Source organism: Coregonus clupeaformis, chromosome 12 (assembly GCF_020615455.1).
Source record: "Coregonus clupeaformis isolate EN_2021a chromosome 12, ASM2061545v1, whole genome shotgun sequence".
Lineage (NCBI taxonomy): Eukaryota > Metazoa > Chordata > Actinopteri > Salmoniformes > Salmonidae > Coregonus > Coregonus clupeaformis.
The window spans coordinates 36,786,056-36,800,126 of record NC_059203.1 but is presented as its reverse complement, the minus strand read 5'-3'; the positions used below and the strand labels follow the sequence as shown (position 1 = coordinate 36,800,126).

At 43.9% G+C, this 14,071-nt stretch overlaps 1 protein-coding gene across 1 annotated transcript in view; it reads left to right on the top strand.

Annotated features, from left to right (window-relative positions):
• LOC121578517 (testis-expressed protein 264 homolog) overlaps nt 1–12,842 on the top strand; it is a 131,555-nt gene extending 118,713 nt beyond the window's left edge. The window contains exon 4 of the mRNA XM_041892884.2: nt 11,936–12,842. Coding sequence (XP_041748818.1) covers nt 11,936–12,327 — 392 coding nt within the window. The 3' untranslated portion in view covers nt 12,328–12,842. The remainder of the gene's footprint in view (nt 1–11,935) is intronic.
• The last annotated feature ends 1,229 nt before the right edge of the window (nt 12,843–14,071 follow it).

Genomic DNA, 14,071 nt, shown 5'->3' with positions numbered 1-14,071 from the left:
AAATCAAACTCCGCACAGACCTTCCTGTGTCTGACAGACCAGCCCTGGAAATCAAACTCCGCACAGACCTTCCTGTGTCTGACAGACCAGCCCTGGAAATCAAACTCCGCACAGACCTTCCTGTGTCTGACAGACCAGCCCTGGAAATCAAACTCCGCACAGACCTTCCTGTGTCTGACAGACCAGCCCTGGAAATCAAACTCCGCACAAACCTTCCTGTGTCTGACAGACCAGCCCTGAAATCAAACTCCGCACAGACCTTCCTGTGTCTGACAGACCAGCCCTGAAATCAAACTCCGCACAGACCTTCCTGTGTCTGACAGACCAGCCCTGGAAATCAAACTCCACACAGACCTTCCTGTGTCTGACAGACCAGCCCTGGAAATCAAACTCCACACAGACCTTCCTGTGTCTGACAGACCAGCCCTGGAAATCAAACTCCACACAGACCTTCCTGTGTCTGACAGACCAGCCCTGGAAATCAAACTCCACACAGACCTTCCTGTGTCTGACAGACCAGCCCTGGAAATCAAACTCCGCACAGACCTTCCTGTGTCTGACAGACCAGCCCTGGAAATCAAACTCCACACAGACCTTCCTGTGTCTGACAGACCAGCCCTGGAAATCAAACTCCACACAGACCTTCCTGTGTCTGACAGACCTGTCCTGGAAATCAAACTCCACACAGACCTTCCTGTGTCTGACAGACCAGCCCTGGAAATAAAACTCCACACAGACCTTCCTGTGTCTGACAGACCAGCCCTAGAAATCAAACTCCACACAGACCTCCCTGTGTCTGACAGACCAGCCCTGGAAATCAAACTCCACACAGACCTTCCTGTGTCTGACAGAGCAGTGCTGGAAATCAAACTCCACACAGACCTCCCTGTGTGTGGCCAGCCAGACTATAACTCAAACACACTGCCTTGGATGGGTGGGCTTGAGGGGTGGGTGTACTTGTACTGTACTGTACACACATCACTGCAGTACTGTGTGCTCAATGTCCCTCTACAGAAATGACTATACAAATCATGTGCTCTTTACATGTGATGATGATCTGACGATCACTGCTATGTAAATAACTGCTTATTTCATAAAACACAAGAGACATAAATAAGGATACTACACAAGTAGACACAACAGGTGTTGGTTTTCATCTCATATTGTCAATGAGATGATTAGTGTTCTCTGCAGGTCTTACTACTGTACCTCAGGGGATCTGTTTCACCAAGTGTGCCCGTGTGAAGAGGATGTGCTTTTGCATGTCCTCCATTCGTTTCATTGCGCAATTAAGGTATTTATTTTAACACTGTGAACGTTGCAGAAGCTAAATTGTGAGAAATTGTCAGCCCAACCGGGTGTTTCATTTTGGAACACTAACGCAGGAGATAATATTGACCATGTCGAGGGTAGTTATGGAACATTCCGTTTTCCTCTTATTCCTATCTCCCACTCTGAAACTATGGGATCATGCAGTGAAGAGCACCAAATAAGCATCATCTGTCCTTGATGAACAATAGTCTGTTCTCAGAGAGCTTGTTGAGCTGAACTGAGGTCTGTGTCTATATGCTATTATTATTATTACCCTCCTGAAGAAGTACAGAGATGGCTACAGTATCATTTAGTCCTACTGAATGTAATTTATTTCTAATTGCTGTATAATTACACAACAATTACTACATTGTCTGTGTAATTGTTAAACAATTAGGCCTACATATGATCGTGTTGTTATAATCAAGGCTAATGGAAGGGGGGAAGAATGGAAGGGGGGAAGATGTCAGGTGTGCTAGTTGCTGTAAATGATTTGGTTGTACAGTTATGGCCGTTAAACTGACGCTTAGATGAGGATCTTTAAAATGCTAACATGTCAATACTGCATTAGGAAACCATTACAATATAAATGCCTGTTTTTCCTTGGTCTTCTTCTACCTTAGACAGTTTTTTAATTTAGAAACAATTAAATTGTGTATGGAAGTAATATTGCAAATCTAAGTGTTTCTGCATTTCCAATCAAGAGTCCTCATTAAAACCACAGACTCAGTAAAACACAAATCTCTGACCAGTCTTCTCATCTTTTCATAGAAAAATGCCTGCATCTTTCTCCTGTGGGTAGATGAGAGAATAGGTGGATTTACTTTAGTTTTCTTCTATTTTTCCCCCTCCCCTCCTCTCCAAACTCCCAGCCTGCCTCAGTCTTGTCTGTCTCTAATTATCTCCAATTATCTCCTGCTCTCCTCCTTTATAGTGTAACTCTCTAACCCATATTCAGCCTTTGCTCAACCCCTTCAAATGTTCAAGTTGTGGGTAGGGGCAATTGCTCATAACTATTCATTTTGGGGGTGGATAGATGTAGTTGTTCCTGATCCCAACACTTTCTCACTAAAGTATACTTACCAGAAGTTCACTGGCATGCTCTGATAATAAAACTATGTGCATCGGGAGCAAATTAGGCTCTGGACAGTTATCTCACAGTGGTAAGGCGCAGAGTTCCTGACATCTATTGCCACTTGCCCTGTAAATTCAAATCCCCCATGTGGCAGCAAAAAAATAGTTGAAATCTGAATTCACAATTATTGCGTATTGTGTTGGGAAGAAAAGTCCAATCATCACCTTGAAAATTAAGATTAAGGGCTCAATTCATTCCAACCCACATAACAGTATTTACACAGGAGCTATTTTTCCAATGGTTAAAATTAACTCACAGGTTGGTGTTGGGTACTGTATAAAAACCTACAATTAGCCTACTACCAGGGTGAACCCTGTCACAGGTATGCTATCACTTTTCAGAATTAGAAGTGTGTGGGCATGGGATGAATATTGTAAATAAAGGATTTGAAAAATAAATATATCTATCCCATGTGGGGTTAGAATTCACAACCACTGAACTGTGAGCCAACTATCTCCTGTCTTCTCCTTCTCTTCTCTCCTCTCCTCTCCTCTCTTCTCTTCTCTTCTCTTTCTCTCTTCTCTTTTTGGTCTGAAACCATTTTAAGAACAAGACCTTAATTCCATAGCTAAGTTTTTTTTCCCTTTATTTAACCAGGTAAGCCAGTTGAGAACAAGTTCTCATTTACAACTGCGACCTGGCCAAGATTAAGCAAAGCAGTGCGATAAAAACAACAACACAGAGTTACATTTGGGGTAAAACAAAACATAAAGTCAAAATTACAACAGAAAATATATATACAGTGTGTGCAAATGTAGCAAGTTATGGAGGTAAGGCAATAAATAGGCCATAGTGCAAAATAATTACAATTATAATTTAGTATTAACACGGGAATGATAGATGTGCAAGAGATGATGTGCAAATAGAGATACTGGGGTGCAAATGAGCAAAATAAATAACAATATGGGGATGAGGTAGTTGGGTGGGCTAATTTCAGATGGGCTGTGTACAGGTGCAGTGATCGGTAAGGTGCTCTGACAACTGATGCTTGAATTAGTGAGGGAGATAAGAGTCTCCAGCTTCAGAGATTTTTGCAATTCGTTCCAGTCATTGGCCGCAGAGAACTGGAAGGAATGGCGGCCAAAGGAGGTGTTGGCTTTGGGGATGACCAGTGAGATATACCTGCTGGAGCGCATACTACGGGTGGGTGTTGCTATGGTGACCAATGAGCTAAGATAAGGCGGGGATTTGCCTAGCAGTGATTTATAGATGGCATGGAGCCAGTGGGTTTGGCGACGAATATGTAGTGAGGACCAGCCAACAAGAGCGTACAGGTCACAGTGGTGGGTAGTATATGGGGCTTTGGTGACAAAACGGATGGCACTGTGATAGACTACATCCAATTTGCTGAGTAGAGTGTTGGAGGCTATTTTGTAAATGACATCGCCGAAGTCAAGGATCGGTAGGATAGTCAGTTTTACGAGGGCATGTTTGGCAGCATGAGTGAAGGAGGCTTTGTTGCGAAATAGGAAGCCGATTCTATATTTAACTTTGGATTGGAGATGCTTAATGTGAGTCTGGAAGGAGAGTTTACAGTCTAACCAGACACCTAGGTATTTGTAGTTGTCCACATACTCTAGGTCAGACCCGTCGAGAGTAGTGATTCTAGTCGGGTGGGCTGGTGCCAGCAGCGTTCGATTGAAGAGCATGCATTTAGTTTTACTAGTGTTTAAGAGCAGTTGGAGGCTACTGAATTGGGCCCAATTTAGCAACTAATATAGGCAAATGTTATCTAAAACACTTTCCAAAGCATGGTCTGCTTCAATTTGGGACTTTTGTCATGACCTATTTCCAATTTTTCAGGTGTGAAAGTAGTCAGATTTCGTCGGAAGTGTCTTCCTGGGGGGTATACTAAATAGTCCAGCTCAGCAGCTGGTAGAACATAACCACTCTACCTGCCATTTACATGTACCGCAGCCTGAGAATGGTCAAATACAACACATATATAATACCTTCATGAACCCACTGATCCTCATCTCCTCCCTCTCATTGAGAAGTCTTAGGATTACTCAGGCATAATGAAGATCACTGCCCAATATGCCCTTTTTAGACATGATGGGTTTGCTGTGTATGGACTTGCTGGCTGATAAATGGGATGTTTCTCAGCTTATTAATATGCCATAAATAACTCCAGAGTCACAACACCGCTCATATAGACATTGTCTCTCTGCATATTACAGACGGGCTCAGATACACTGAACACTGGACCTGATAATGAGCTTGGTGAGAGATGGACAGATCTGAAGGATGTGGGACTGTGTGAGGGGCTCAGAGACCATGTGTGTTTATTGCACTGTGGTCCCCTGTGATAAGATGGTCCATAACACAGTGTGATGTGTAGATGGGGTTTGTTTGGAGTGTGAACCCAGCAGGGGAGAGGAGAGGAGAGGCTGGGCCAGGGTGTCCCGTTACCCTCCCGGGACACTGACAGGAGATTAATCCTCCATCGTTCCTTAATGAATTAACCTCTCCAAAGCTGTTGGAAGATGATTCCCTACAAAGAGAAAACATATTCGCTGGTTTATCACTGTAGGTGACTAACCCTTTCATACTAAGACGTTTTTCTGCCAACTTTACCATACCGCTAACTTTTTTCTGTCTTTTCCTTATACCTGTTGTAAGAGGGTCATATAAACATTGCCTACTTGGTCCTCTGTAGCTCAGCTGGTAGAGCACGGCGCTTGTAACGCCAAGGTAGTGGGTTCGATCCCCGGGACCACCCATACACAAAAAAATGTATGCACGCATGACTGTAAGTCGCTTTGGATAAAAGCGTCTGCTAAATGGCATATTATATTATATTATTATATTATACTTTTTTTACATGCTAAATATGTCAATCCTATGTGAAAGCAGTAGCCTATATGTAACCTGGGATGCTCTCCTACATCACACACCTGTCACAATAGGATGATGAGTTTACATAATGAGATCACATGATAGAGATAGAGGTGACTGACTGGCGTCCTGTAAACTGCTTGTTCTGTCTCTTTCTTACATTAATCAATGCTGAAAAGGTCTCACATTTGTGTGCCTATTTTCAGCCTGTAATTTCTGCACAATGACCACGGAGGTGGGGCCTAATTGAGACGACAGTGCTAATTGCAGTCACAATAGGCAGGAATTAATCTCTCCGGCCCCAAAACGATACAGACAGGGAGATGGCAGATGTCACGCTAGCTTCTCTCAACGAAAGAGATCAAGATTATTCATTCATCTTCATTCCAGGGCCGTCATAACTACTACACACATGCAAATGCACACATTCACACAAACCACTCCAATCCAATATGTCTTGGATCATGACAAGCTGAGGAGGTTATTATAATAAGACACTGGTGGATATTCCTCCATCAGAAAGGACTAGTAATCAAATGCTAATCAGGCTCAGCGTTTGGCACATCTTAATTACTCTGAAAGCATCATGGGCCAGTTCATCATGTTATACGGAGGAAATCTCTGTAGCATTACGCTAATGGTCCATCCTGGTGATGAGTGCACATATTCTTTATTTCTTGGACCAGACAGCAGAAACCAAGGCCATTTCCCCTCTGGTAAAGGAGTGAGTTAGAGAAATACTAAATGAGCAACCAGGCCGGATGGCACCATTAGATATCATGTGACTCACTGATATTGCTGTGTGGTTGGCTGTGTAGGAATGGGCCTTTGTCTCTATGACCAATAATATCAGTCTCATCAATGAGACTGGTTGATGTCTCATCAATGAGACATCAACCCAAACAGAATGATGTTGATGTGATTGTAATAACCTATTACTATGAATTACTCCCCTTAAATTCCAGAAGAGGAGTACATCTCAGTGACTCAGTGACTGGGTTTATGAATAAAGGAACTGGCCCAACACACATGCACGCACACACACACGTACTCACGCATGCACACACACACACACACACACAAACACAGTATCCATGCACAGAACAGGGGTAGAGTACAGCAGCACTGCAGCATATCATATCTGATCCAAGATGGCATATCAGTGCGGTCGTGTTTTCTGTAGTGTCCTCATGTAAATAGCCAGTTTTTTTTTTTTTTGTGTCTTTTTCGTATATATTTCTCAATCTCACTTTCCATCCTTTAACTAAATATACTTTCCTGCAACCCGTCTCACCCAATGTGGAACGGATTCATACATTTTTATACAGAACCTCTGGCTGAAACTAGCCAGCTAGCCAGCTAACTAGCTACTTGATATTAGCCACCGTTAGTGGTCTTCACAATTGTCCGTGGCCGTGGCCTGCACTACCTACCAGCCAGCTCTAGAATGGACAATTATCGGCCAATCTGCACATCGCGCTATCGAGCCAGAGCATATCTGATTTTCTGCCGGAATCACTGAATCACTGGACCTTAACACCGGATCATCGCAACTAGCTAACTGCAACCGAATGGCTGTTGTCGTTGTTGGCTAATCACCACTGTCCTGAAGCTAACCCCAGTTAGCCTTGAGCTAGCCTCGAGCCAGGCCCATCTCCCGGCTATCTACCTCTTTGTCAACCGGACGGGACCTCCTAGTGTTGACACGGAGCCCCGCCGATCCATCACGACTGGTCTGCCGACGTAATCATCTGATGTGGTTTCAACAGGCTTCCCGTTGCGACGACCATGAAGATCCATCTGCTAGCCCCGGCCCGTTAGCACACGCAAACAATAGCCGTGCCTCCAGCTCGCCTGTAGCGTAGCAGCCACTGAACTGCTCCCGGACGTACTTATTGCTGTTCACTGGACCTTATGATCACTCAGCTACACAGCTGATGCCTGCTGGACTGTTCCTTTATACGGTACCCCATCCTGTTTATCTGTTTAGCCTCAGCTCAAACTTTCGTCGCCATTACCTGCTGTTGTCTTAGCTCTCTCGAATAACACCTGTGACTGCTTTATGCCTCTCTCCCATGTCAATATGCCTTGCCTATTGCTGTTTCGGTTAGTTCTAACTGTACTTTTTCAATGTAGAGCCTCCAGTCCTGCTCAACCTGTCTCAGATAGCTCCTTTGTCCCACCCCCCACACACGCGGAGACCGGCTCAATCGGTGCCTCCAGTGATGCTATCTCTTTAATCTTTACCCAACGCTTAGGATTACCTCCACTGTACTCATATCCTTCCATATCCTTGTCTGTACATAATGCCCTGAATCTATTCTACAACGCCCGGAAATCTGCCCCTTTTTTTCTCTGTACCCAACGCACTAGAAGACTAGTTCTTAAAGCCTTTAGCCGTATCCTTATTCTACTCCTCCTCTGTTCCTCTGGTGATGTAGAGGTTAACCCAGGCCCTGTAGCCCCCAGTATCACTCCTGCTCCCCAGGTGCTATCATTTGTTGACTTCTGTAACCGCAAAAGCCTTGGTTTCTTGCATGTTAACATCAGAAGCCTCCATCAGAAGTTATTCACTGCGTTAGCACACTCCGCCAACCCTGATGTTCTAGCAGTGTCTGAATCCTGGCTTAGGAAGGCCACCAAAGATTCTGAAATGTCCATTACCAACTATAACATTTTCCGTCTAGATAGAACTGCCAAAGGGGGCAGAGTTTCAATCTACTGTAGAGATATCCTGCAGAGCTCTATCATACTATCCAGGTCTGTGCCCAAACAGTTTGAGCTTCTACTTCTAAAAATCCACATTTCCAGAAAGAAGTCTCTCACTGTTGCCGCTTGCTACAGACCCCCCTCAGCCCCCAGCTGTGCCCTGAACACCATATGTGAATTGATTGCCCCCCATCTATCCTCAGAGTTCGTATTGCTTGGTGACCTAAACTGGGATATGCTTAACACCCCGGCCGTCCTACAATCTAAACTAGATGCCCTCAATCTCACACAAATGATCAATGAACCTACCAGGTACAACCCTAAATCCGTTAACATGGGCACCCTCGTAGATATCATCCTGACTAATTTACCCTCTAAATACTCCTCCGCTGTCTTCAACCAGGATCTCAGCGATCACTGCCTCATGTCCTGCGTCCGTAATGGGTCCGCGGTCAAATGACCACCCCTCATCACTGTCAAACGCTCCCTAAAACACTTCAGCGAGCAGGCCTTTCTAATTTACCTGGCCCGGGTATCCTGGATGGATATTGACATAATTCCGTCAGTAGAGGATGCCTGGTTGTTCTTTAAAAGTGCTTTCCTCTCCATCTTAAATAAGCATGCCCCATTCAAAAAATTCAGAACTAAGAACAGATATAGCCCCTGGTTCACCCCAGACTTGACTGCCATTGACCAGCACAAAAACATCCTGTGGCGTACGGCATCGAACAGCCCCCGCGATATGCAACTTTTCAGGGAAGTCAGGAACCAATATACACAATCAGTTAGGAAAGCAAAGGCTAACCTTTTCAAACAGAAATGTGCATCCTGTAGCACCAACTCCAAAAAGTTTTGGGACACTGTAAAGTCCATGGAGAATAAGAGCACCTCCTCCCAGCTGCCCACTGCACTGAGGCTAGGAAACACTGTCACTACCGATAAATCTACGATAATCGAAAATTTCAACAAGCATTTTGCTACGGCTGGCCATGCTTTCCACCTGGCTACGACCTACCCCGGCCACCAGCTCTGCACCCTCCGCTGCAACTTGCCCATGCCCCCCCCCCGCTTCTCCTTCACCCAAATTCAGATAGCTGATGTTCTGAAAAAGCTGCAAAATCTGGACCCCTACAAATCAGCTGGGCTAGACAATCTGGACCCTTTCTTTCTAAAATTAGCCGCCGAAATTGTCGCAACCCCTATTACCAGCCTGTTCAACCTCTCTTTCGTATCGTTTGAGATCCCCAGAGATTGGAAAGCTGCCGCGGTCATCCCCCTCTTCAAAGGGGGTGACACTCTAGATCCAAACTGTTACAGACCTATATCCATCCTGCCCTGCCTTTCGAAAGTATTTGAAAGCCAAGTTAACAAACAGATCACCGACCATTTCGAATCTCACCGTACCTTCTCCGCTATGCAATCTGGTTTCCGAGCTGGTCATGGGTGTACCTCAGCCACGCTCAAGGACCTAAACGATATAATAACCGCGATCGATGAAAGACCGTCTTCATTGACCTGGCCAAGGCTTTTGACTCTGTCAATCACTGCATTCTTATTGGCAGACTAAATAGCCTTGGTTTCTCAAATGACTGCCTCGCCTGGTTCACCAACTACTTCTCAGATAGAGTTCAATGTGTCAAATTGGAGGGCCTGTTGTCTGGACCTCTGGCGGTCTATGGGGGTGCCACAGGGTTCAATTCTCGGGCTGACTCTATTCTCTGTGTATATCAATGATGTCGCTCTTGCTGCTGGTGGCTCTCAGATCCACCTCTACGCAGACGACACCATTTTGTATACATCTGGCCCTTCATTGGACACTGTGTTAACAAACCTCCAAACGAGCTTCAATGCCATACAACACTCGTTCCGTGGCCTCCAACTGCTCTTAAACGCTAGTAAAACTAAACGCATGCTCTTCAATCGAACGCTGCTTGCACCCGCCTGCCCGACTAGAATCACTACTCTCGGCGGGTCTGACTTAGAATATGTGGACAACTACAAATACCTAGGTGTCTGTTTAGACCGTAAACTCTCCTTCCAGACTCACATTAAGCATCTCCAATCCAAAGTTAAATCTAGAATCGGTTTCCTATTTCGCAACAAAGCCTCCTTCACTCATGCTGCTAAACATGCCCTCGTAAAACGGACTATCCTACCGATCCTTGACTTCGGCGATGTCATTTACAAAATAGCTTCCAACACTCTACTCAGCAAATTGGATGTAGTCTATCACAGTGCCATCCGTTTTGTCACCAAAGCCCCATATACTACCCACCATTGTGACCTGTACGCTCTCGTTGGCTGGCCCTCACTACATATTCGTCGCCAAACCCACTGGTTCCATGCCATCTATAAATCACTTCTAGGCAAATCCCCGCCTTATCTTAGCTCATTGGTCACCATAGCAACACCCACCCGTAGTATGCGTTCCAGCAGGTATATCTCACTGGTCATCCCCAAAGCCAACACCTCCTTTGGTCGCCATTCCTTCCAGTTCTCTGCTGCAAATGACTGGAACGAACTGCAAAATTCTCTGAAGCTGGAGACACTTATCTCCCTCACTATCTTTAAGCATCAGTTGTCAGAGCAGCTTACCGATCACTGCACCTGTACACAGCCCATCTGTAATTAGCCCACCGAACTACCTCATCCCCATATTGTTATTTACATTGTTATTTATTTTGCTCATTTGCACCCCAGTATCTCTATTTGCACATCATCTTCTGCACATCTATCATTCCAGTGTTAATACTAAATTGTAATTATTTTGCACTATGGCCTATTTATTGCCTTACCGCCATAACTTACTACATTTGCACACACTGTATATAGATTTTCTATTGCGTTATTGACTGTACGTTTTGTTTATTCCATATGTAACTCTGTGTTGTTGTTGTTTTTACCGCACTGCTTTGCTTTATCTTGGCCAGGTCGCAGTTGTAAATGAGAACTTGTTCTCAACTGGCTTACCTGGTAAAATAAAGGTTAAATATTTGTAGTTTTTTTTTTTTTTTTTAAGATTCACCCACCCACTGAGATCCTCTAGCCTTCTCAGGAGGTGAAATCTGCAATGTAGTCTTGCATTCACTCATTCATTCAAAAACCATCCAACTGGAAGGATGTGAGTGAGAATGCTGTTATTGTCGCTTGTTGCTGCCCATGTTCAAACTGGCCCAATTTTCTCAGCCTCTCTTAAAAATGACAACAATGGCAGGTCTGGCATTGACACCAATGAAGTCTCTTTGTGTAATGGAGCTAGTCACCTCATATGTGAGCTGTTGAGTGACGTGGGATATATGTAGTCCGTTTGTCTCAATTTACAGGGTAAAGTTTGTACTTGTACTGTAGTTTGCTTACCCTAATTGTATCTTTTGTCCGTTTCCCTTTTTGTAAAGTTGAAGTAATTCATTAGCTTGAAGCTGGAAAGATCCCAACCAGTTAGATTAAGGAGAGTGCCTCTGTCTGCTCTCTCTTTCTCCTTAACATTCTCCCTCTCTAGTCTCTCTCTCACTCTCACTCTCTCTCCACTCACTCTCTTTTACTCTCACTCTCTTTTACTCTCACTCTCTTTCTCCCTCTTGTGTACTTTCTTCAATTACAATAAGTAGGAAGACACAAAACACAATAGTTAATGAGTGTGGACTTAGGGCTCTATTCAATCCGTATCACGGAAGTTCAGCATTCCAGTGGGATTGAAATTTAAAGGCAATGTTCCCTTGTTAGCGGAGACTGCATTCACGGTACGGGTTAATTGGAAATTACCTTTACATTTCTATCGGGCAATCTGTAACACTTCAGCCATACAGATTGAATACAGCCCTTACACTTTTGTTCATGACGTCTCCACAATTACATTTCTTGTAATTTCTGGCTCTGTAGATGGTTAGTTTTGAACTGACATCTATTCGCTGTTTCACCTGACCTCTCTTCCTGTGGTTGCAGGTGCAGAGTCCCACAGTGATGTCAGCAGCAAGCTGAGCAGCCAGGGGCAGTCAAAGAGCACAGAGACATCTCAGGCCCCGTCCTCAGCCCCCTCGCTGCCCCCCTCACTGCCCCACAGGGACCAGGGGGACGGGGACGAGCAGGGCCAGGGCGAAGAGCACAGGGAGCCCAGCGAAAAGGAGCACGAGAACAAGGGCTCCAGCGAGTCAGTGGGCAGCGGCTCCTCCTTTGAGGAACTGGACTTGGTGGAAGAGATGGTGGAGGAGCTGGAAAGAGAGTTGGGGATGGAGGAGAGGGAGGAGGAAGGCCCCACGGTGAAGGAAGAAGCCAAGGAAGCCCCAGTAGAGGCTTTAGCTGAGGAGAGGGAGCCCATGGGGGATGGAGAGGAGTAGACGAGGGGGAGATATAGGGATGGATGGAGGTAACAACTCTGGTTTGATCCTTTTAAGGTGGGAGAGAGATTTCTTCAGCTAATCTTAGTTGTCTTTTATGTCAACTTGTTGGTGGATCTGTAGCCATACTATTTATCATGACAGACATGCCATCAATTTCTGGACATCTGAACTATCCTGTACGTAAAACTGTAATGTCTGTGAGAGATAACGACAAAACAAAGATGGGTTGATCAACATTAAACAGATAGAACTGTAGGACATGATACATTCACCAGTAGAAAGTGATACACTCTTTGAGTGGACAAAAATATTGTTACAATGTACTTGTGGGACTGATGAAAGTTAATATTTCTTTTGATTTAAGTATTTAAATGTTAGTAACATTGAATCCAATATGTTTTTATCATCTCCCATCATAGTAGGCACACATTTTATGTAAGATAATTAGTTTGATATATACTGTATATATACACTACCGTTCAAAAGTTTGGGGTCACTTAGAAATGTCCTTGTTTTCGAAAGAAAAGCAATTTTTTTGTCCATTAAAATAACATCAAATTGATCAGAAATACAGTGTAGACATTGTTAATGTTGTAAATGGCTATTGTAGCTGGAAACGGCTGATTTAAAAAATATGGAATATCTACATAGGCGTACAGAGGCCCATTATCAGCAACCATCAGTCCTGTGTTCCAATGGCACGTTGTGTTTGCTAATTCAAGTTTATCATTTTAAAAGGCTAATTGATCATTAGAAAACCCTTTTGCAATTATGTTAGCACAGCTGAAAACTGTTGTGCTGATTAAACTGGCCTTCTTGAGACTAGTTGAGTATCTGGAGCATCAGCAATTGTGGGTTTGATTACAGGCAAAAAATGGCCAGAAACAAATAACTTTCTTCTGAAACTCGTCAGTATATTCTTGTTCTGAGAAATGAAGGCTATTACATGCGAGAAATTGCCAAGAAACTGAAGATCTCGTACAACGCAGTGTACTAGTCCCCTCACAGAGCAGTGCAAACTGGCTCTAACCAGAATAGAAAGAGGAGTGGGAGGCCCCGGTGCACAACTGAGCAAGAGGACAAATACATTAGAGTGTCTAGTTTGAGAAACAGACACTTCACAATGATCAATTAGCCTTTTAAAATGATAAACTTGGATTAGCAAACACAACGTGCCATTGGAACACAGGACTGATGGTTGCTGATAATGGGCCTCTACACCTATGTAGATATTCCATAAAAAATCAGCCATTTCCAGCTACAATAGCCATTTACAACATTAACACTGTATTTCTGATCAATTTGATGTTATTTTAATGGACAAAAAAAATGATTTTCTTTCGTAAACAAGGACATTTCTAAGTGACCCCAAACTTTTGAACGGTAGTGTATATATATATATATGTATATGTACAGTTGAAGTCGGAAGTTTACATACACTTAGGTTGGAGTCATTAAAACTCATTTTTCAACCACTCCACAAATTTCTTGATAACAAACTATCGTTTGGGAAATCGGTTAGGACATCTACTTTGTGCATGACACAAGTAATTTTTCCAACAATTGTTTACAGACAGATTATTTCCCTTATAATTCACCGTATCACAATTCCAGTGGGTTTACATACACTAAGTTGACTGTGCCTTTAAACAGCTTGGAAAATTCCAGAAAATGATGTCATGGCTTTAGAAGCTTCTGATAGGCTAACTGACATCATTTGAGTCAATTGGCGGTATACCTG